This window comes from Lepisosteus oculatus, chromosome 2 (genome assembly GCF_040954835.1).
Source record: "Lepisosteus oculatus isolate fLepOcu1 chromosome 2, fLepOcu1.hap2, whole genome shotgun sequence".
NCBI classification, from domain to species: Eukaryota; Metazoa; Chordata; class Actinopteri; order Semionotiformes; family Lepisosteidae; genus Lepisosteus; species Lepisosteus oculatus.
The window spans coordinates 3,519,693-3,543,060 of NC_090697.1; the positions used below are offsets into that span (position 1 = coordinate 3,519,693).

General features: G+C 37.1%; 1 protein-coding gene across 14 annotated transcripts in view; it reads left to right on the forward strand.

The window, feature by feature from the left end:
• ptprk (protein tyrosine phosphatase receptor type K) overlaps window positions 1–23,368 on the forward strand; it is a 241,201-nt gene that overhangs the window by 83,927 nt on the left and 133,906 nt on the right. For all 14 annotated transcript variants that reach the window (XM_015359378.2, XM_069195990.1, XM_069195992.1 and 11 more), the window contains exon 4: window positions 22,806–22,887. In XM_015359378.2, coding sequence (XP_015214864.1) covers window positions 22,806–22,887 — 82 coding nt within the window. The remainder of the gene's footprint in view (window positions 1–22,805; window positions 22,888–23,368) is intronic.

Here is a 23,368-nt window from a genome sequence, read left to right on the forward strand (position 1 = left end):
ATTTTTGTTAGCCATTGGGGTGGGCCTATTGACACTTTAATAATACTAGCAACTTGCTATTGATTTACAATAACAAAAACTCCTGTATACAGATTATTTTAGTTGTCAGTTCACATGGTTCATGATATGAATATCTGAAATACAAGTTATTTTGTACTTATTTTTAAAACTTGGAATCCTGTGGTATCTGAAATTGCATATTGTGTGTTTATCACTTCTTGGGTCACAGCTGCAATCTGCATGATCGCACATGCAGGCGAATGAGGAAATTTAGTCATAATCCTCGCCCGCCTTCGAGCCACACAAGTACCACAGCCCCGTAGCAGAAGTTCAACACTCATTGGAGGAAACATACTTCTGTCCCTCACCTCTTCACACCTAGGAGACCTCAGAGGGTATCCGAGAGAACCCCGACCACCCAAGCCCATCTTCCACAGCCTTTAGATGTGTGCTCCCACTTGTGGGATTTCAGTCATAGTCGTCTAGTGACGTGACACACACTCGATTACTCAGCCTATGCCTATTGAACCACCAGTGAGGCTCCGGAGGATTGCAGATTTGTATGTGTGCTGTACTGCATCGTTATTCCTACTCGTATAGAAATATGCAATGTTTTCGTTTTCAGACTTTACGGTATTGCAGGATTTTTAAAATTATGTTTCTATACTTAGTTGCTTGGAATTATGAGTAACTTTTATATGAACCTACTGTATTTGCTTGTGTCCAGCATTATCGTCTTATACTTCACTATTCCCATGTGAATTTTATCAACAAAGCCCACTTAAAAATATCAGCCACAACCTTTATTGATTACTGGGTCCAATTTGACTTTTTACATTTGCAGTGATGCCACTCTTATTTGTGCTCTCATCCTTTTGTTTCTTTTTCTGTTTAATATTCAAGACATATGTTGTATATAATACATTTCTGTAGTTCTTTGGGTCATTAATTTCTGTATCACTTTTGTATTCATGGTCCAGGTTTCATGCTCCCATTTCAGTACAAAGAGAAAGCATCTGAGTGTGTGACATGAAACTTTAAGACAATAATGGCATTTGTACCTTTTCATTTTTCCCCATGTATTTCTGTGTACTTTTATCAAGGGATCATGGTTTGACATTTAAATTCCTGTTAAATCTCCCAAGAGTCTGACTTACTTTGAATATTTATCTAAGCATAACAAAGGATGTTTACCAGTTTTTCAATAATAGTGTTGTGGAAAAGGAAGTTGTACAGTAGGACATAATATACAAATCTAGAGTTTGTTAATGCATTAAAATATTTTTCTCTGTTCAAATAACTTTTTTTAAAATTGACCATAGCCTCTCTTGAAAAGATATTCAAAAAGCTGAATCTAACTGAACGTTTGTGTTATGAGAAGGGGCAGTGAAGTGGTGCACAGTTCCTTCTAATTGGAGAATTTGAAGTCAGGCAAGTGTAATACTGAAGAGTAGGATGGAAAATCTAATTTTCTGTCAAGTGTGACAATATCTTGATTAGAATAATCAACCACAAGATGCAAATACTGTGCTGGTAGGTACATCAGAATACATCTTGGTGGCATTGTAGCAGTATGTAACCTACTAATAAGTGTAAATGATTTCGAGAAGGTTCTCCTTTGTATTGTATTTTATACCTCATTCTGTTAGTTTCTATACCTTACAAATTTTAGACATTCTTTACCACCACTCTTCAGTGCTGCAGACAGAAATTCTCCATGTAGCTACATGACAGAGTGACTAAGTAGGTTCTCATTGCATAAAGCAACGCATGCTATTTGATTGATCTTTTTTGACTGGTGCTGAAGAATGATGACCAGGGCATTGTAGGCTTTTCAGCATTGTGTTTGCTACCGTGTAAGGCATTTCCTGCCCTGAGTTTGAAAGCAGATCAGATACATGTCACTATACCATCCAAAGCAGACTTGATAGCCTTTCCTCTTGGCTAGAGAAATGTACAGGCTGTGCCAAGAAGGAGATTGGGGGGCTGGTGACTTAGACCACAGAGTAGAGGACAGTCTACACCGCTTACTTTATGCATGTAAATGGGTGAAAATACTAGAAAAGAAGTTTCATGACTAGCATGGAAAGGTAAATATGTGTTCACTTGCGTATATACCGTGCACACAATAGTAAATTGCTTTATCTTCAAACACGGATATGAAAGAATAGTTTGTCTTTTCTTTTTTTTGGATTAGGTACTCCCGTTATTTTTTTATCGGGGTTGTGCTAGGGTTGAGAAAATGCATACTGTACAGGCGAGGAAATCCAAACACTGCATACATTCTTATCATGCACACATTTCATACACTACCTTTTATGATCTGTTTTTCTCATTTCTGGTAACACATATGCCTTAAATTAATTGTATTCATTCACAATAAAAATAATATAATTTTATTCTGATTTCCATTGAATGAAAGAATTTTGAAGGCACAGCAATTTTATAATGTGTTTTTTAGAAAGCTGTAATTGGAAGGTATTAATTGAAATTTGTTCTGTAAAGCTGGGAAATTCTATGAGGTTTGAAGTATATTAATTGTTGAAAAGTGCCGATTCTAAAGAGCAGGTTATAGTGCTGTCGCCAGGCACATGTTGAGGGCTTTTTATCGAGTGTTAAAATGCACACCTGTAGAACAGTATTTTCACTGTTTCACTAAAGGTAAGTCGTGTATACGTACCAAGAAGATCAGATGTAGGTCATGTCTTTTGAAGAGGGAAGCACTGGGATCTTTGTGTTTAGTATGTAATTGTAATTACAGACTTTTCAGTTTGCCACAAATAATAATAATAATAATAATAATAATAATAATAATAATAATAATTAATAACTGCTTATACTTATATAGCGCTTGGACACTCCACTCAAAGCACTTTACAAGTAATGGAGACTCCCCTCCACCACCACCAGTCTGCAGCCCCACCTGGATGATGCGCCGGCAGCCATAGTGCGCCAGAACGCTCCCCACACACCAGTTCTCAGTGGGGAGGAGAGCAGAGTAATGAAGCCAGTTCATAGATGGGGATTATAAGGAGGCCATGATTCGTAAGGGCCAATGGGAAATTTAGCCAGGACGCCAGGGTTACACCCCTACTCTTTTCGAGAAACGTCCTGGGATTTTTAACAAGTGAGTCAGGACCCTGGTTTTACATCTCATCCGAAGGACGGGATGTACAAAGACCACAACTGGCAAATCATTCTGCTTTTTGTTGAAGTAAGGTGTATTTTTATATCGGAATAAGTTATGTAACATTTCATCTGCTTTTTCAAAAGGCAGAAACTTTTGTATGACTAATTGGAAGAAATTTGATTTTTTTTACCTGCACATTTTAATTTTAAATAGCTAATTTATGCAACTTTGTGTACACATATAGCTTAGGAATTCCATATTTTGTGCTAATTTGTGAGTTTTGTGTCCTGTTGACAGTAGTCTGTTTCATGTTTGTTTTTAAAAATGTGACACGTTACACATTTCTAATTCTCCACTGAGCTGAAATTTCATAACGCACAGAGTATGGGAATATCTTTTTTATATGAATGTGACAGCACTATCCTGCTGAGAGTAAGCAAGTTAAAACACAATAGGTGGTAAAGAAACCTAAACACATGGGAGATTAAGTATCATTTGGAAGAGACGCCTTTAAAATTAAGTCTTGCTTCTGAGAGGCATTAGAAGGCTAGTAGTGACATGTTTTTAGTTTTAGTGTAATGTTATTGCCACTTTTTTCCTGAGATATTCAATTTGCCCATTTTAAATATGTTCTTGTTAATTCTTGCCTATTTCTGTCTGACAAAAATAATACCATAAGCACTTTAGAGCTGTACTAGTAGCTTATCTTTTAATTTAAATGGAGTCGGAACATATTGAATAAGCAAGAGCCCAAAGCATTGTCTCTACTGCATTTCTTAAAATAAAAATAACTGCCCTGTTACAGTGCTGTGTATTCACAGAATTTTCTCCCTTAGCCATTATTAATCCTGTAGAATCAACAGAATATATACGGAATATAAAATTCAATATATGCAAATTAATTTGAGTTGCACTTTGCTGGTTTTCTGTCTCAAAAAGAATGATTAATGCAAAGAATGAAAAGAAATGAGCCTGCTGAGTGTCTTTGGATTATTAAATTTTAAGTTTTAATGGTTAGCAAGCAGAAGAGTTGATGAATGTGTAAACTGGGGATTTTTTGAAGTAATTATAAATATAACATTAATAAAATCAGTAGATTCTATTTGCATTAAGTGATTACTGTAATGTTGTATTTACAAGAAGATTGATAAACTGCCTTGATGTTGGTCAGTTACTTTTCATGCTTCTATAGTTTGTCATTGTAGCAAGCAAGTCTGGTCGTTATTAAATTGCTGTCCCATTAAATACAAACCAGCTACCATGAGTTCACTGAGCCCTGAGGGTCCGTCACTGACTTAGAATAGCAATGGAAACTGTGTAAGGCTTTTAGGAGACAATGTAAAAAGTGTGGGTCTTGAAAAACAGTCAAATGAGTGAAGGCTTATGTGATCTACAGTCACACATGGGGCCAAGGGGCACACAACCTTGATGTACAAAGTCTGTTTTATTCACAAGCACACCTGTGCACAGACATGTTAATACCTTTCTGGTAATTTCCTATCTTTGAGATTTCATCATTGCTGTTTTTTTCTTTGCCTGAAGGAGAAGGTTTTATTTTCGTTCTGTAATGAATGCTGCTGTAAGTGTAATGATGAAGTCAAAGCTGCATTATTGATGCACCTTACCAGCTACGTATAGCTTTTCAATAGTTCCCATGTTACCTACGTGCTTAGGTATGTACATTCTCTGGTGCTGTGGCGAAAATAAAATTACTGTAGTTTCAAAAGGATGTAGTTGTGTATAACTTTTTGTGTCAGAAGATATCAAAAACTAAGGGAGGGGATTCAGTTCATCCACATCTATAGTGCATTACCCACCTGTGTGACATACTGTAAAGCAGCCACTGTGCATCAGTAGCCTCACTAGATGGCAGGTGAGTTAGAGAATTGCTTCACCGACTTTAGATGGGAATAGTCCAGAATTTAAAGGGGAATTTAGGAAAGACACTGGTGTTTTTCCACTCCTATTCATCTGGTCAGTGTTATTAATTCTTCAATATACAAGGCTTCAATTTAGTATCTCATCCAAAGAACTTGAACTCCCACAGCATACTGTATACAATGTCTCTCGTCACCATATTGAATTTGGAGATTCAGATCCAGAGGGAAGGATTCCGCCAATACCAGTTCCAGCAGGAACTTGGTTTTCTTTGGAAGTCTCCTATCCCTGTACCGTCCAGGCCCAGTCTTAGCTTCTGAGATCTAATGACATCAGGAGAGAAGGTGATAATAAAGCTGTTATGTAGCACAGGCTTGTTTTGGTGTATAGAAAGGTAAATATTCAGAATAAGGTGTTTGCATGATTAAATATCTTGCAAATAATACACTAAACAGCTTAATAATTAACAGCTTGGCATTTTTTTTTAACTCAGAAATATCTTTCTGAATGAGCTGTTCTCATGACTGATTCATATTCTTAATACACGCTCCAATCAAAGAATATGAATTTGATGTGATTTTTGCAATTGTGTGACGTTTTGTTCAGTACAACTTCAATCTTTTCAAATTAGAAAGCTTATACCAAGGACTAACTTGGAAAGCCTACCATTTTCCTACCAAGGAAATAGTCAGTGCTAGTGAAGTAAAAATTGTGAAAATACCTCAGTTGTTATTGGGCACTCGCACATAAAGGTATCAGACTACTTTGAAGGCTGTAGATACTTATAAAGATGAAATTATATGGAGGTGCAATGACAGACGGAAATTAATTGCTTAAATCCCTGAGCTTCTTTGGCTCATTGAGAGATTTATAATGAATGATGTACAAGATTAATCTAAATAAAAAAGTGAAATTCGGAATCTATAGGTTTAATACATCATCTGAACTTGCATTTGAATAATGAAAATATGTTCATGTTATGGATTTTTTAAGAATGCATGTCAGCATACCTTACTCAGTAAATAGTAAATGGCATCTTGAAGCTAGCAGGGAAATAAAAACTGCACTCAGTGTCGCATTTATATCAATTGTTGCCTTTGCAGGCAATGCTTATTCGGTGTCTGCTTTAGCAGTAATCTGACAAATAAATGCAAATCATGCAATTTAAATACACTTAGCCTTTCCAGCTCTATGACAGGTTAAGTGATAACAGTTTGCTACTGATCTGAATATTGCGTGCTTTCAAGATGGGTGTGAACAATTTCTTCAGGGTCTGTATTTGTGTGCTTTCCTGGGACATGTCCTGATCCAACCAGGGTTTTTATTGAGATTTTCTGCTTAAGCATGGATTCTGTTGCTTGTTGTGTGTAACCATCTAGGGGTATTTTTCAAGGCAGTGTTAGAAAACAAAACTTATAAACACATGGGTAAAAAAAAAGTTTTGAATAGTGAAAATTATTTTCTTTTAAAAAAAACATTTATGTAATTATGTAAGCTTCACTGTTAACACATAGAATATTACAATAATATCCTGAGGAAAATAGAAATAGAAGGGTTGGTAGATATTAACCGCTTATACTAATATGCTGTTAGTCTTGACGAAAATGTCAAGTCCATAGAAGCTATCCCTCACAGTTGAGGATGATTGTCTTCCATCAAACCAGAAATGACTGAGAGCCAATTCAGGATCCACACAGGTCGTGCAGGCGATGTACTGTGCAGTGCAAGCACTGTGAGCTTTGCTTCTAGTTCTCTATGGGTCTCAACCTGCTGGGCTCCTTTCTGAATAGTTTCACCATCTGGTTTCTGTTAAGGGCCAAAATCACCCATGACTTGAGGCTTCTTTTGTTCTCTTTTGATTTGAATGCATTGGTTAATTTGGGAGAAGAAACCCTTCTTTGGGAGCCTGTCTTCTGATCTCCGACTTAACATACAAAAATCCACAAATACCAGTGATATGGCTCGCTCTAATTTCCCTGTATGGTGTCCATGTTTCTTCAACACTTGTGGATTTGAGGCAATGCTGGATTTCTCCTTTCGTGAAAGACCAGCCCTGAGATATGGGAAGTGCTCTACATTCTTCAGACACTCGCGAATCTGAAATGACGACATGTGAACATGTGTATTTGAAGCTTATTGGTGGAAAACCTTGGTCTTCTGAATTTTAAGTCTAAGTTCCATCAATTCATAATCCCCAGTAAATGATCAGGGGGCTTCAGGTTACTGGCAGACACAGTTGGGCACCTTGCAGTGGCAGGACTGTGGATCTTTGGAGCAAGGTAGAATTGGGCAACCTTGTGGGTGTTCAAAGTAAGATCATGACTGTTTTTGGTCAGTTGTTGATATGATGCAAAGTTGTCAACACAGTCTCCAGATTGGTAATCGGTGGGTGAATCCTGTGAAATATGCAGAACTGTTAGTATGATAATTTTATAATGGAGACTTGCATCATTGTGCCAACTGCTAACAAGCTAGTAGAGATTAATTTAACACTGAAAAGTAAAAAAGAATGGATGCAAAACAGTATTGCATTTTTGCTTTATTTTTCAGTGTGGATGATTGGGGTCTTGAAGTAATACAGTAGTACTCGACTGTTGTGGTTTTTAAGGCACATGGAATATGTTGTGGAACTGTTTGCTGAAAAGAGTGTTAACCCTTTTAATTACTATGGGTATTTTAAGTGCCAAATGTTCAGTGTAGCAGAGGGAAAACTGACAAGCCAGTGTGCCCGGAAACTTTCATTTTTATTGCAGAGCAAAATAAACTCTTGTGTAAATGTGTTTTCAGCGCCATCTGCAGGATATGTTTTTTGACTAACATAATACAAAGGTAGTCATTTATAAGTGGGAAAAAGATTTTAGAGGTGATATTTAAGTCAGATGACAAACATAAATCAAGTGTATTAAGTGTTACTGACAATTTAAAATAGGAGAGAAATAAACAAATGGCATGCACAATTTTAGCAGACTTAGGAGTTAGGCAGGTTGTGTCACCCAGATTGCTTCAGCTTTGATCAAGCTTTTGACTTCTTGGATTGAAACAATATGCTTTCTACCCGTCACCCCAAACTGCACTGCTTCAGACATTTTCTGTGAACAAATTATTAGATCAATAAAATGAAACACAAAACCTTTTCATCAAACAGTTTTTGAATTAGGAAGTGTTCTGTTATTGCTGACCAGATGAACAGGTTTGCCATAAATATGAGAGCCATACTAAGGTGGGGGTAAAGTCCAAACTTTGCAAGTTAAGACTAACCAGTATCACGTTTGATAATTTATAATATTCATTTTGATAAAAGGTTTGTAATATTTCTGCAAGGAAAGCGGTTGAGTTTCCTCTTAGAGCGGCTGCACACATGAAATCAGAGAGAGGAAAAAAAGAAAGTTGGTCAATTCTGCAATGAAAGGAAGAGATGGATTTCTGATTTGGGATAAGACTGTGACGACGGCAAGGGCAGAGGAATAAAAAGTGGTTAGAAAGCCTGGTCTTGGAACAAATTGCTATAAAGAAGCAAAATGAAGTTTAATAAGAAAGGAGGATAGGAGTCAGGGGAGGAATAGGAGATCTGAAGCGAGCTGTAGCAGAAGGCATGATGGGTCACAGGAAAGGTGTTCTGATGAGGTTCCTGGCCTTCCCACTTTCCCCTGACATTTCTCTCATTGTTATTCTTCACCCTCACTTCCAGCCATTTTCACATCTTCTGTCATTTTCTCTTTCTGCCACACCTCTCCCTCCCTATCATTTCTTTCCTCTCTTTACACACTTCAAGAAAGCTCTAAAACCAACATGGTGTGTATTTTCACCTTTTTACTTTGCAGTGTGGAATTAAACCCCACTTGCTCCTTTGCACACTGAGTGGGAGGGGAATATGGGGGGTGCTGTTGTCACTGTTGTTTTGATAGTTCATTCACTTGTTTCCAAAACAAAATGAAAACGCTGATCACAAAATACTGGGATTGGGAGTGCTGCTGTGTGTAACCCTATCTCAGTGAAATTAAATGATCTTACTGGGGTGCCGTAGCCTTTGCAGTGACACCAGCTGGGAGGGCAAGCATTGCAGAAGCTGCAGGCTTCCATACAGCTGCAGACTCTCTGGTCCTGGTTCTGCACCATGTGCTGCTTAACAAGTGCATGGAAATCTGCAGCCTTGTTTTCATTCATCCATCTGCCATTCCTAAGATTATACCACAACCCCCAAGTCATCATACTGACAGACTGAAAACCTATTTATCATGTGTTTGAACATTTCCTTTCCACTTCACTTCAGGGGTTTCTGTTGTGCAAGAACTGAGGTGCTTAAGGTTTCTAGTTACCTCCTTCCTGCCCAGAATTCATTTATGGACTTTGGTGTATGACAGTGTGTCAACACGTTTGCAATATGTTACTGTTAAGCAAAAACCTGAGGTGAAATGTCCCTACTTTGGTTAATGGATTTCATGTCAGTTTACTATAATAAATATTAACTTACACGATTCATGCATTGTTGTCATTACTTTTGTAATGAGGAAGGTTTGGATATGATGTAGAAGTATGTCTGACTTTAATGACCCTGTTTACAAGTTTGGTAGGATTTACAATGTTTTACCAAAAGAATGTGAATTGAGATTTAGATTCTACCCTACTGATATGCAAAGAAATCTTTAGATTTTTTTTTTCAATAAAGTTTTTGGAATTGATTAATCCCCAGTAAGCGAATAAAATGGCCTGGTATACTGCCTTGTGTTGCTAGTTTGGAACTGATGTTTTCTGTTCAGATGAAAGGGACTCAACACTGTTCTACAATTCCAATTCCCTTCTCAGGATCCCTTCCCATTTCCATTCTTTTTACAATCACAGACTTTGAATTTGTAGAAAGGAATTATAATCAATCCAAATCCCAGCACTTCTGTGCTGCGTATAACAAGTATTTTTTCCAGTTTATGCACAGTTTTAAAAAATATGCAGATTATTGTTCAAAGAGCATGATAGTTTTTCTCACCGGTGACGTGTAATTATAATGTATTGCATGTAGCGTTTTTCATGCATTACCATCCCAAAACACTAAATATAGAAGGGGGCCCACTTCAAGTTGCCTCCTACAGCTTATTGTCCCCAGTCAACATTCCAGGGCATTGATTCTTATGGAAATTCTGGACCACTTGTTTTTGTCTCTTTGATTGCTAATTAGTAGCCATAAGTTACTTTATTTATTTTCTAAAAGCATTCTTGAAATTTCTGAAAAGTTTTTTTTTACACACAGGAAAGGGACTATAGTTTGACCAAATCTCTTTCATTCAGAATTATAAAAAAATATTTTTAATTGACACCTTTGTAATAATTTTCAGTGTGGCGAGTGCTAATGCTTTTAACATTGTGTGGGTTCTTTTTAATTCTGGTTTATTGCTTCCTTCTGAATATACTGCTTAATATTGCTAAAAATAATTACTTTGGCAGTTCCATGTTTTGAGTCCAACTCACATCCCCCAGAGCCAGGTAACCTTCTGATTTTAATCACATCTAAGGTTCCCATTTCAAGTGATCATTTTCTTAATTTGCCAAATGAAATATTTTCCCAGGTCCTACTGAAGTGATATTTTAAGAAGTCCTACTGAAGAGAATTTTTTAATTTGCTGTTACTTTGCAACTTAATAATGCAGGGAGAATAAAATTATTTTAAAAGAGGGTGTAGGTACAGCTTTAATTGATAATCTCATTTTAAATTAATAAAGGAAGTAAGGCAATTTTTATGCTAATTTTTAATTAATTCGGTACATTAATCTGTCTACCCTTCTGTTCATCAATCCATTATCAGAAATCCACCTAGTCCTAATGAGAGTCATGACAACCTTGAGCCTACCCTGAAAGCACAGGGCGTAAGGCAGCATTGTGTTACGGACAGGGTACATCCGTTTCAAAGGAAATTAATCACACACACTCTTGTTTCTGCTAATGTGTCCTGTCTCATTGAAATCTGAAGTGAGGCCTCTGCTTCAAACCAGGAAGTCCATTTTAAAATGTGTCCTTGTCTTAATTGTAAAGGTTTGGAAATACGTTTGAGATTACGGCCTAAAATGCACAGCAGTTTTTTTTCTGAAATAGTTCCCATACATTATACATATGTATCATCCAGTAGAAGTCTATCCATTATTAAATTGGCAACATTATAGGAGCCAGGAGATGAAATGCAACTGGTTCATTAAATGTTGTGTCATTGTTAACATAATAAGAGTAACAGCCTTAGATGCAGACTTCATATTCGATGCTTTGTTAGCTGCTTGAAATAGAATATTGTGGGTATCCTGAAGGTAAAGTGATTGCAGCGTGAACTGATGATAGTGATATTTCAATTTCACAACTCAAACAATGTCTGTTCTACCACTGGAGGAGTTTACCAGTAACTGAGTTACATCTGTTGTCTTTGTAAAGGATGGCGTGGTGGTACAGTGGGTTAGCATTGCTGCTTTATGGTGCTGGAGCCCTGGGTTCAATTCTGGATCAGGGGTGCTTTGTGGTCTCTGTATTGGATTGGAATGTCTCTGTGGGTTTTCACTAGGTGCTCCGGTGTCCTCGCACAGCCCATAGCCAAACTGGAGGGTTTTCTGGGAAAACTGACCCAGGATTTGGGTGCGAATGTTTGTGTCTGTGTGCGCCCTGCGATGGTTTGGTGTCCTGTCTTGTGTCCATGTGCCCATCACTTGCTGGATTGGGCTCTGCAATCCTGTATTGGTTAAAAAAAGGTTTAATCAAGGACGGATGGATTTTTGTAGGTGTATTTATATTTCAGTTTTTGGATAAGTATATTTAAGGTCAACTGGACCAGACATCACTATGCAAAGTTGATAAAGCACTTGTCAATGCTTTGGAAAAAAATATGTATTTATATATAGCTTCGAATAGAGATTGATTTGCCAAAACCTTTATCACTGAGTTCTGTGCTTGGATACATAATTGTATTTGATTGACTGACCATGTAGTATCTTGGGCTTTTTGAAATTTGAACAAAGGGTAATTCTCCCCGTAAAAAAACTAATCTCAATTTTTCAGTCTAGAACGCATATTTATATAAATGTAAATTGTTCTTCCCTTGAGTAAAAAGAAAATGCTTAAACCATTTCATTCACTGCTGTTACTCCTATTGGGAATCAGTCACTCAAAGAGCTCCTATTTAGGAAAGATGTCTTTATTTTGTTGTAGACTTAAAAAGTTGTCAGAAGACGGATGTTCTTTGGAAAGTTCACAAGGGCTATTTGTGTTCGCCTGGCCAGCATCATGGCAGACTCTGTAGTGATGTAGTTAAGATAATTGCTCCGGTGCAGGTTGTCATGCGAGACAGCTTTAAAATTTGTTTCTTTTCTTTTTTTGCGACAGAAAGCTATTGTCCTGTGCTGTCAGTAAAGAAAATTACATGTATATCTGAAAAAAAAAAAACTTTTACTCGAGGTCCTCTTTGTTTTTTATCTTTATAAATCTCAAAGATTTATTTCTTTAAAGATTGAAGTTTGTTTGCTTTTTATAATGTACATTATCATAAAAATTTTTCTACATGCTGTGTATGATTTGGTTTGGAATTTAGGGAGCACATTGCTTTTAATGCTATACTTTTCCTAGAATGTGAGATATTACTTGACACTGTTAACATATTGAAAGCTATTTACTACTATTGTTACTATTGTACATTTGTACATAGTCATAAGAAAATTGATAATTTAGTTGCAGTTACTGATAAGCAATATTCACTTGGAAATGCATCTCTTTATATGCTTTAAACCTAAATGCAAGGTTACAGAGATTTGCAAATAAGTGTAACATGATACAGTTTTAACTTATGGGTAGATATGCACTATACTGTCATTAGTAAGTACACTTATAAATCGTCAGGTAACAGTTAGAACTTTAAAAATATTAGAAATGTTTTGGTTGGTATAAATCCACTTATGGGAGATGGTCAGTGCAGAACCAATGAGGAAGAATCTGTTGCCTTAGGTCAGTGGTTCTCAAACTTTGTTATACGAAGATTCCCCCGGTGGTACACCAGATGACCCTGTAAATGTGTTGTGTGCACTGAAAAATTGGGAATTAAAATTTGAGTAATTAAAATTATGTAAATTTTCATCTGTAATTTATTTAATGAGTTTCAGAAAGCTTGAGATGGGTTTTCTTATTTTCTATTTTAATTTAATTAGTTTGTGTCAAATTTGCAGCATACGTACTTATAATGTATATAATATAATGTTTCTTTATTAGCCCTATACAATTTCTTGCATTAGGAATTCGTCTTTTTGCATACCCCAGCTTTTCTCCATGGAGACACAGACAGGGAGAGAAGCTTGGGGTCAGAGCGCAGGGTCTGCCATTGTACGGCGCCCCTGGAGCAGTTAGGGTTAAGGGCCTTGCTCAGGGGCCCAACAGAGTAGGATTCCTCTGCCGGCCGCGGGATTTGAACCAGCAACCTTCCAGTCACAGGCACAGATCCTTATACATACTCCTCCCGAGCTTTCAGAGACACAGCTTAGCACCATATTCGCCAACAGAACAAGTGATCGAAAATGAATACCTCACAAAAATGAAGTATTATGTCATTGCTGAAAGGAATAAATAAAAAAAGAAACCCTGGGAAACTTCCTATTGCCTTATGTGGGAAGGGGTCTGGATGCAGAGGGTTTTCAAAATATCCCACATTTTATGTTCATTGGTAAAGTAACTGTGATGATGTTTAACTGTGAAATGCATAAGTCCCCTCTGCTACAATAACAGTATCCTTGTTTTGCTGCCAGATTTTTACAAAAGAATCTGTTAATTTGGTTGACCAACTCCCTCTTCGATTTTGCCTTTTCGTGTTTGTCTGAGTCAACATGAGCTTGCGAGTCAAGTACACCTTTAGGAGGAAAACTGAACGACAAAGTAGGTCGCAAAGGGATCTAGAGAAGTTAAGAAATTCTCTCTCTCTTTCTTTCTTTATAACTTATGTTAATTATTATTCATGGTGAAAATAATGGGATCAAAATCCCGGACATTTCTTGATATTTGAAAATTCCCCCCGGCCAGAGATATAAGGATCAAGAGGACATGGCCGGGAAAATCCAGATGTATGCTAACCTTATTGGCCACTGACACTAGCTTCTGCTGAACCTGATACAGACAGCACTGCTAGTGTTAGCAAGTGTTGTAAAATGGCTACAAGGTGGTATGATCCAAATGAACTAAGTGCTCAGTGCTATCTTTATTATATGTGTGTATGAGTGTGTTCTCGTGCATGCTCATGTTGGTCATCAAGATTTGATGTGGTTCCTATGAGAAGATGACTTGTAGGTGGTACTTGGATGGTTTGGTTTGATCAGGGGTGGTACTTGGTCCAAAAAGTTTGAGAACCATTGCCTTAGGTCATTTGGCATGTTCTACATATGCAAATGAGGCCATCCTGGGATGGAATATTTCACGTTTCTTCAACTGGTCAAGATGAAGGTGTCAGTTGTGAATGTTTCCATACCCTATTTCAGGTGACAACTTTACTGACAAAACCTTTTTTTTTCCAACTCACTGTACAGGATGCGTTCAGGATGAAGCTATCGTACATCCTGTGTATACGGCCAAGCTTTATGGAGTACTTTATGGGCACATGCAAAGCTGGTGGTTTTCACAATAGAAGCAGTAAAAACAGAAGGTTCATACTCGCAAAAATACCAGTGTGTGCGTAATAGATCTATTATAGACTTTTCGAGTGACATAATTATGAGTGTTATCATTAAAAAAAAAGCAAGAAATATATTAGAAGAAAGTGGTCTTTCTGGATGTGTAGCTGCCCAAACCCCTTTTGTAATCATAAGCACCCAAATGAAAAAAAATGAAAAAAGGCAGTGGAAATAGAACATTTGTATGACCAGACCTGGAAGAAGGTCCAATTTTGAATCATTTGGCAGTAATCAATAACAGATTGTTCAAAAGGCGGGCCACAGTTGAGCATGTGGGTGGATCCATCTGCAGTGTGTGTAGGGAGAAATCTCAGCCAGGGATGTCAGATTTATTAAAAATCAATTGTACACTGGCCACTGACAGCCACCTGTGAGTTCTAATCCTCACGCCATTTCTTCAGGAGAATTCATTGGGCAAGGGATGCATGTACCAAAATGGCAATATCCTTACGCATATGTTGGGACAGAATACCCTTAACTTTAAAAAGGTTGATGGAACAGTTGCAAAGATGCCTTGACCTCCATTTTTATCATTTCCAATACTGTGTTTGTGTAAATTATGTGCAGTTGGCTGTTCTTAAGAATTTTATCTACAGCATAAATAGGGGAAAAGTATTACACTTGTATATCTTTGTGCAGCAGCACAGCTTTCAGAAAGATTTATATTATAATCGGCTCATATCCATCACTCAGAGATGTTCAGACTTAAGATTTATTGTATAAATGACACATGCATTAAAGAGAGAGATCACTTTAAAGGATATGAGTTTCAGCTTAAAGCACAGTATTATGATCAGCCTTCAAAAGGGTGCAGATGGCATTTACAATAAAAGGCTTTTTGCCGAAATTGTTTTGCTATCACCTAGGTTGCTTTTGAATCAGTTAAAACATTCTTCAATGTAATATATAATAATAAGATAAAAACAAACATTCTGTTTGTGATTATGCAATGGCTACAGTGAAGTTAAGGCTTGACCAATCTACTACTTTCACATTTTTTCTCCTTCACAATTTAATTGTTTTCCTAATCGCATGACAGATAAACTGTAACAATATATATGATTTTTAAGTGGTTTCGGTCTGTTTTTCCAGTGATTGCAAATATATCTTGGACATTAGATTCTCTGTTGCAGTACAATTGGATTATGGTTTATAATGAAATCTTCAGTGAATTGTTATAGTACTACCATTCAGTCAGGCAACACAATATCTGCAGTGCATTTGGTATTACTTGAAATCAGAGAGCTCTATTGTGCATCTGAGGGTTCTATCAAAACATGTCATCTAAATTTCTGTACTGAAAAGATGCTAGGAAAAGTTTTCAACTAGACTTCAGTGACGCATAAGAACACTCAAATTAAAGTTCATTTTTTTAAAAATGACATGCCCTGTTTCACTTTAGTATGAAATTTGAGTTTTTGAAAGGCACAAATGTTAAGTTTACATAGAAATGTGATGCAAATGAAACCAGATGATATGCTGTCTTGTTAGGCTTGAACTAATTCTATCCTTTCATTCATCCATCGGACCATCCATTTTCTCACCACTTTATCTGGTACAGTGTCACGGCGAGGCGGAGCCTATTCTGACGAACACCAGGTGCAAGGTGGAGGCCACACACACACACACTTGCACTGAGGCCACTTTTCCCAAAAGCCAATTAACCTACCAGCATGTCTTTGGACTGTGGGAGGAAACCGGAGCACTTGGAGGAAACCCACGCAAACACAAGGAGAACAAACAGACTCCACACAGACAGCACCCCACTAATTTAACCCAGGGCCCCAGCACTGCGAGGCAGCAATGCTCACCACTGAGCCACCATGTCGGCCCAATTTTAATGCATTTAATATATTTATATTTAGATTAAGATTGATTAAGAAGGCATATTGTTTTCATAGTATTGGGTAACTTGAAAGTACTGTATATGAATAGATTTTTTTATGCACAATTAAACTTAAGCTGAGGGTTTGTGGTTGGCTACATGGCAGAAAGACATTGAAATGTTTTGTGTAAATCATTGAATGAAGAAATGGATTTAATAAGCCTATAACATGCATTAGCTACATTTGTATGCAATTCTAAGAAAATCCTGATTCAGCCTGCTTTTAACATGCGATTATGACTTCACAAATGACGGATGACACAGGGAAATGATCCCCTTTCCATGTCCATAAAAATACATATGCATTACAAGAGTTGCACCATGTACAATCATGACATTTCAGCAGTAAAGATATAACAAACATTGGTGTTTTTTTCCTTCCCAGACAAGGAAGTTGAGTTAATACAGATACTCTCAGATTGAAAACTGCTGAGTAGTTTTCTCTGTGTACCAGAAGGCAAACTAAAGCATGTTCATTCCCAGATCACTTGTTGTACTTTGAATTCATGCTCTGTAGGTTGAATATCAATGGAAATGATAAAAAAACAAAAGAACAACTGGACTTGTTCAGTAATAGTATAGGGCTGCCTGATAGTAAAGTGTTTGCTCTTGTGATTTCTGATTACATAATGTGTGTAGGGGTTTTCATTCTAGTTGCAGCCCAAGCCGGTACTGTATCTTTCTGTGCCTCTTACGTTATCATGACTAACAATTGCATTTATATAGAGCTTTATGTCGACCACTGAAGTGCAGAGCCCATTTCTTTGGTGATTTGCAGTAAGTATATTGCCCCAAGAACCCCATTGCACAGCAGATCAGGTAGAAAAGGTATTTAAATTAAGGGGGGCTTTAATTTAGGCCATTGAGCAAGTGGACAGTGGAATTTATCATTAATCAGTTTCATGTGAAAGACACTACCTCCTACAGTACAGTGTCCACGGTTCACCATACTGTGACAATGATTTGGAAGGAGGACTACATTCTGATCCACCAACACCACTTCAGATCCCAGAACCACCCAGGTCAGGCCTTGCTGAGCTTGTGAAGTCTAACATCATCAGGTTAGGAGGTGCTGACACCCAGTGTGGGAGGACCTTGAGGAGCAATCTGTTAGAAATGAAAGCTGTTTATTGTTTTTGCAATGTCAAATAAACAGTAACAGTCACTGAACCTCTTTGAAAACTGTGCTAAAAATGGATAACCGAAGACTACAGTTGAAATTTTAAATAATGCCATCAGATATATTGTGGATTCATCCGCATTTTACTGCTGAAGGCAACTTGTCTGTATTTTCCACATATATATTAAATCTGTTTGAGTGCTTAATAATAGACCAGAAATTTGCTGGTCTGATGTGATATGTTCTTGTGGTTTGTGTATTGGTTTAAATTATCAAAGTTTTAACACCATTTGCTTTTATTCTAGAATATTTATTTCTTGACTAATGTACTCTAAACTATGCTTTAACTTAAACAGATTTCCCATTTTTATGATTTTGCAATTAGGCATAGAAAACCTTTTAAAACCTACAAAAAAGCACATTTAAAGGATGTATGTATGCACTTTGTTGTATTACGAGTCACGTGTGTTTTCATAGCTTGCAGGAGTTTCTTTTCTGGTAAACAAGTTTGATCATGACTATCAATTGTCATGCTTGACTGACTCGATGCTTCTTCATCTCTCCTCCTACATTTTGTTATTCATGAGGTCGTTTGCATTTCTAGTGAAAGTTTGTCTCTGGAAGGGAACAGTGTGTAAAATGAAGCATTGACAAGAATGACAATTATTGTGTGGCAAAAAATACTTCTCATCTTTGCTTGTAAGCATCACTGCCTTTTTCTTTCTTGGTATCCCAAAAAAGACACTGTTCTGAAATCAATGTTATCCAATGTTATTACTGACTCAATTTCAAAACAACTAAAGGAACTGCAAAAGAAGCATTAATTTCACATCTCCTAGCACTAATGGAGATGCAGATATTGTTCTGACAAGTGCAGCTGTGAGCCAGAGTCAGAAAATACAATAATTGTTACATATCAGCCGAACACCTGCAAGAGATTGTCTTCAAAAAAAGTTAATTTAACTGAAATAATAATGATAATGATAAAGATAATAGTTGTCTTACAATAGCACTAACACAATGAAACATTATGAGAATATGTCCTCTTGTCTGAAGAAGGGGTGGGCAGTCCTGGTGCTGGAGGACTGGCCTGTCTGCAGGTGTTCAAAGTCTCTTTAGGGGCTCTGGAAGAAGCAGTTAAACTGGACCAGTTATGCCGATTTCCAGCTGGTTTAACTGAAGAGCTGAGTTAACCTTCAACTGATACTGATAACCTTCAAGACCAGGATAGAACACCCCTGATCTAAAGATTTTATAATACCTTCACGCACTGCATCTAACTCAGATGTGTATTTGTCTATTTAATTATTGGCTTATTTTGCTCAAGAGGTATAATGGTGAGTTGCTTATCTCAAAGGCTCACACTCTATTCGGCAAACTCCTTTAAACCTACACTTGTTTTTCTAATTAAAACATGCTTAACCAGTGCAAAAGCATACTTTGTATATATGCATGTTACCCAGATATGCATGTACATATATGCTAAGCATCTTTACATTTTAGTGTATATTTAAATATAGTTGATTTGTTTTTGTTAATGGTATAGATATTGTTAATCTATTTTAAAGGCATAAGCATGTATGAAACAAGGCAAATAGATTTATTTTTTAAAAACACATTGTATGATTATTGATATATACCTTTATTAATATTTGTATTATAATCTTGCACAAACATTAGCAGGCAGATAGTTGCTACATCCATCAAAATTCAATTGACAGAGTAAACTGTTCTGGATCTTTGATGTGAACCCAAGAGCCTATGAACACAAAGACTCAAGGGTGGTGTTCCAATCTTAATTCCCTCATTGCTTCTAGCTAGATAGTAACCCTTTCAGAAAAAAAAGATTGAGACCTGGTGGCCTAAGGGACTCATCCGACAAGAGAGTTAAAAGTGTAGGGTGACAGCACGTACACAGCAAGCCCACAGAGAGCACACTGACAGCCACTGCAGATATTATGGCGTGTGCAAGGACAGCCAGAACAATCAGAATACAAAATCATTCCCCACCCAGATAACATAGAAAAACAACCCAGGTTTTAATCACCCTGAAGCACCTTTTTAAATGGGACTTTATGGCTTTTCGTTCGCAACTTGCTACTATGTGCTAATGTCTTCTCATACCTAAATAAGAAAAGAATGTTAACCTTTTATTTAGCTCAGGTTGCGGATTTTATATTCCATTTTATTTTATCTCAAGTTATTGTTACATTTTGTTCACAATTATTGCATCATTTTGATTTTTTCACTTTGATATCACTGTATAGATATGCAATTTATGAGGATAAAGAACTGGGATTCATTTAAAATTGAAGTGTTCATCTTGGTTTGTTCTTTGCCTTTTATTCAAGTAAAACGGAATCGAAAGTAATACTGCACCTGAGTGCTGATCCTCTTTTGTGATTTTGAGCGAGGTGGAAAGCAGGAGCCCAGCAGTATAGCAGGCATTGAGAAGAACAACAGCCCCCATTTAGATCAGTAGGTGTTACCTTGTTTTGTCTTGCCATGCTGTCTGATGTGAATGCTGCTTTAGCATATTTACACATCAGCTACAAAAAGACAGCTCTCTCGGTTACTTTGAATACTTTGTTTCTGAAACAAAAGCTTGTCGGGCCTACCTAACTTAAGATGTGTTGCCCCCCTTTTGTTTAGTGTTGAGTTAAACATGAAGCACTTGTAGTTTGGATGTGTAGAAGTTCACTGTGTGCACCCAATGGTATCCCCAGTGAGCATCAGACTCGCACGGGCATTCAGAAGCATGAATTGTGCACTCAGTGTCAGATGTCAGGGAAATCTTTTGTGCAGAGCAGGGGTTTGTCTTGCAGGTAAAAGCTTACAGAAAGCACCATGATTAACGTGAAGTAGACAAAACCTACCTTTCACAGCAGATTTCTATGCTATGACTAGTAAATTGTTGCTTAGAAAGAGGATGGCTGCACTTTTCTCATACTAATATGCGATTCAAAAGGAAAGTATATACCCAGTACATTAGAGCTCGGAGCTCAAACTGTGCATGAAAAAGTCTGAAAGATTCCTGAAAATGACCTTTTTTTTGTCTTTTGAGAACATGACTGGGAATGCTGCCAGTGGAAATGTATAGTATATTGAAATGCCAGCTATAGAACGAAGCAACAATGTATGATTAACTTCAATAGCCCAGCAATAAATGAGGTCTTTTGTAAAAATCGTAGTAGAGAAGGCATGCATTTCTGAAATTATTTGTATGAACATATGAACCTCCATACAGTGATTCACCCTCTGCAATAAATTTAATGCATTATATACAACGTGCCACTGCAGATGTTTTGGTGGAACAGACACATTTATAATACTGTACTAATAAAGTAATTCACAAAGCAAGTTTGAATGCTTAAATATATAATTTTACAATACAGAGCCTCCTGAAAGCAATGTCCCCAAGTTGAAAAGTAAATGGAGTGCAATTGGAACAGGTAGACTTAATCTACCTTAAACATATACTATACATATAATCTATACTCAAGCCTTTCTGTTTCCTTACCTCACCATTATCCTGCGACACAATCCAATTTTTACCCTATATCTTATTGAAGGGTTCTCCTTAAAATAACTTATGCTTAGTACCGTCAATTTTTATTTCAATGGTACATTTTTAATGTTGTGAACGTTCAGTAGTGATGGAATGCATGCCTGACCGATTCAACTTTACTACCAGGGTGATTTAGAGGTCTGCTGTCAGGAGCTTTGCTCTCCTCGTAGGGTTGTCTAAGTTGAGAGGCCAGACAAAGAACGATCTAAGCAAGATTCCCAAGATGATTCCACTACAAACTGAAACTGGAAGAATGGCCCTGGGGGTAGCGTTCACAGGCAAACTCAGCTTGAAATGGCAACGTGGAGCTGGGTGCGATGCCCGTCGGGCGACAGCCATTAGCAGGGTGGATCTGAATGGACTAGACCTTGGCAATGGAAAATATATTGTATATGTTCTCATAAAACCTCTTTTTGTATGTAATTGGAAATGGAAAGGAGGCAGGTTTTTCAAAACGTGCTGCGCACCACCTTGTTGTGCTCTGTAGTCAGTCATTTGATTAATAGTCTAGAAATGCCATTCTCTGAGAACTAATTACTTTGAATTTGCCACCTTCAGCATTTTAGATAATGGCATGTAAAAACCAATATGAGTTTGGTCTCAGTAAGATTCTTTTTTTAAGCTTTCAATGGCTGAACATTGTCATTTGTCACAGTGTGATGGGGTCTGCAAAGGACCATTCAGCACTGTTCCAAACATGAAGCATTGGAATTGACTTTTGCATTAGCTGAAGCATGAGGCAATTAAAGCAGTAAGAAGCTAGTTTGCTGTAGCTACACATTGAACAGAAATGCTATAGATGTTGAATGGTCTAGTGAAGTGAAACGACTGGATAGGCTCATGCTGGCAGTGGAATTTTCTTTTTTAGAGTTTTTTTCTTCTTTAATGGTGCATAACATTTGAGACATGGGGGGCATGATAATGAAATGACACTTTTCAAGTTATACAGAGTTTTTTCAAAGCTGATTCTATGTGGCATATATCTTTTAAACTGAAATGTAAAAGACAGACAGGAGCTTGCAAAAATTTGTTCCTTAAACCAAGTTGCGTTTTTTTGCTGAAATGTACAAGTATTTTCTATTTAGATCACTTCACCTGATCACTTATTTTATTCTTGCCAATTAACTGTTTAATGTGCTATTTAAGATATTAAGACAATAAGAAAGCTATTAAATAAAGCATACCTGTTTACCTTGGTATATTAACCTTAAGAAGACAGTATTTTATTGGTAATATAAAGCTATTGGTATTTACACTGTCTTAATGGCAATAGAAATCTACTTGTATTTATACTGTTTTAATGGCAATATAAATACAAATTCAAATGTTTTCCTTTTGCACACCGCACTTTCCATCCATAAAGTATAATTTCAATTTCATTTTGCCATCACATCTCTAGGCTCCATAAAATGCAGGGAGAATATATAAAACTAATGTAATGCCTGCCTGAACTTGCAAGTATACTGAACAAAATGAAAAAGAGGTTCAGATCAACCTGGGAAATTTACTTGAAATGAATGCTGTAAACATTCTTATTCCTTTCATTTTGACAGGTTATATTTGAAGCTGAAGTCTCAGATGGCAAGACTGGTTACATTGCAATTGATGACATCCAGGTTTTGAGCTATCCATGTGGTAAGTAATTATAGTTATGGTAATTATTGTGCTGCCGGGTGCTTGCATGTACAAAATGAAGACAAGTAGGAAGATGACACTAATGGTAGGAGAAGGGATGGTCAGAATGCACCGCTGTCAAGCTAAATGCAGAAAATACTAAAGAGGCCAATGCTTACCTTCCGTCCATCAATTTTCTTAATAATGTGCCTCTTTATCAGATGCCTATATCTAGGGTGACTTGCAATGCATGCAAAATTTACATTCATAATAAAACACTTTTTGTCCTAGTGCTGTGCATCTGGGAAGTTCTTCGCACTTCCTCCACTGCTGACAGCCAACAAGCCCCAGCAGCCCCCCTCCTGCGGAGCGGGGATCTGGGGGCTGGAAATGGTTTTGGCTGCACAATTGAGAGTGAACTTGAGAAAGGCCAGACTGGGGTTCTTCAAGGATAAAAAAAAGTAACAGGTTAAGAACCCTGCTCTTCCAGTCACTGTCATGG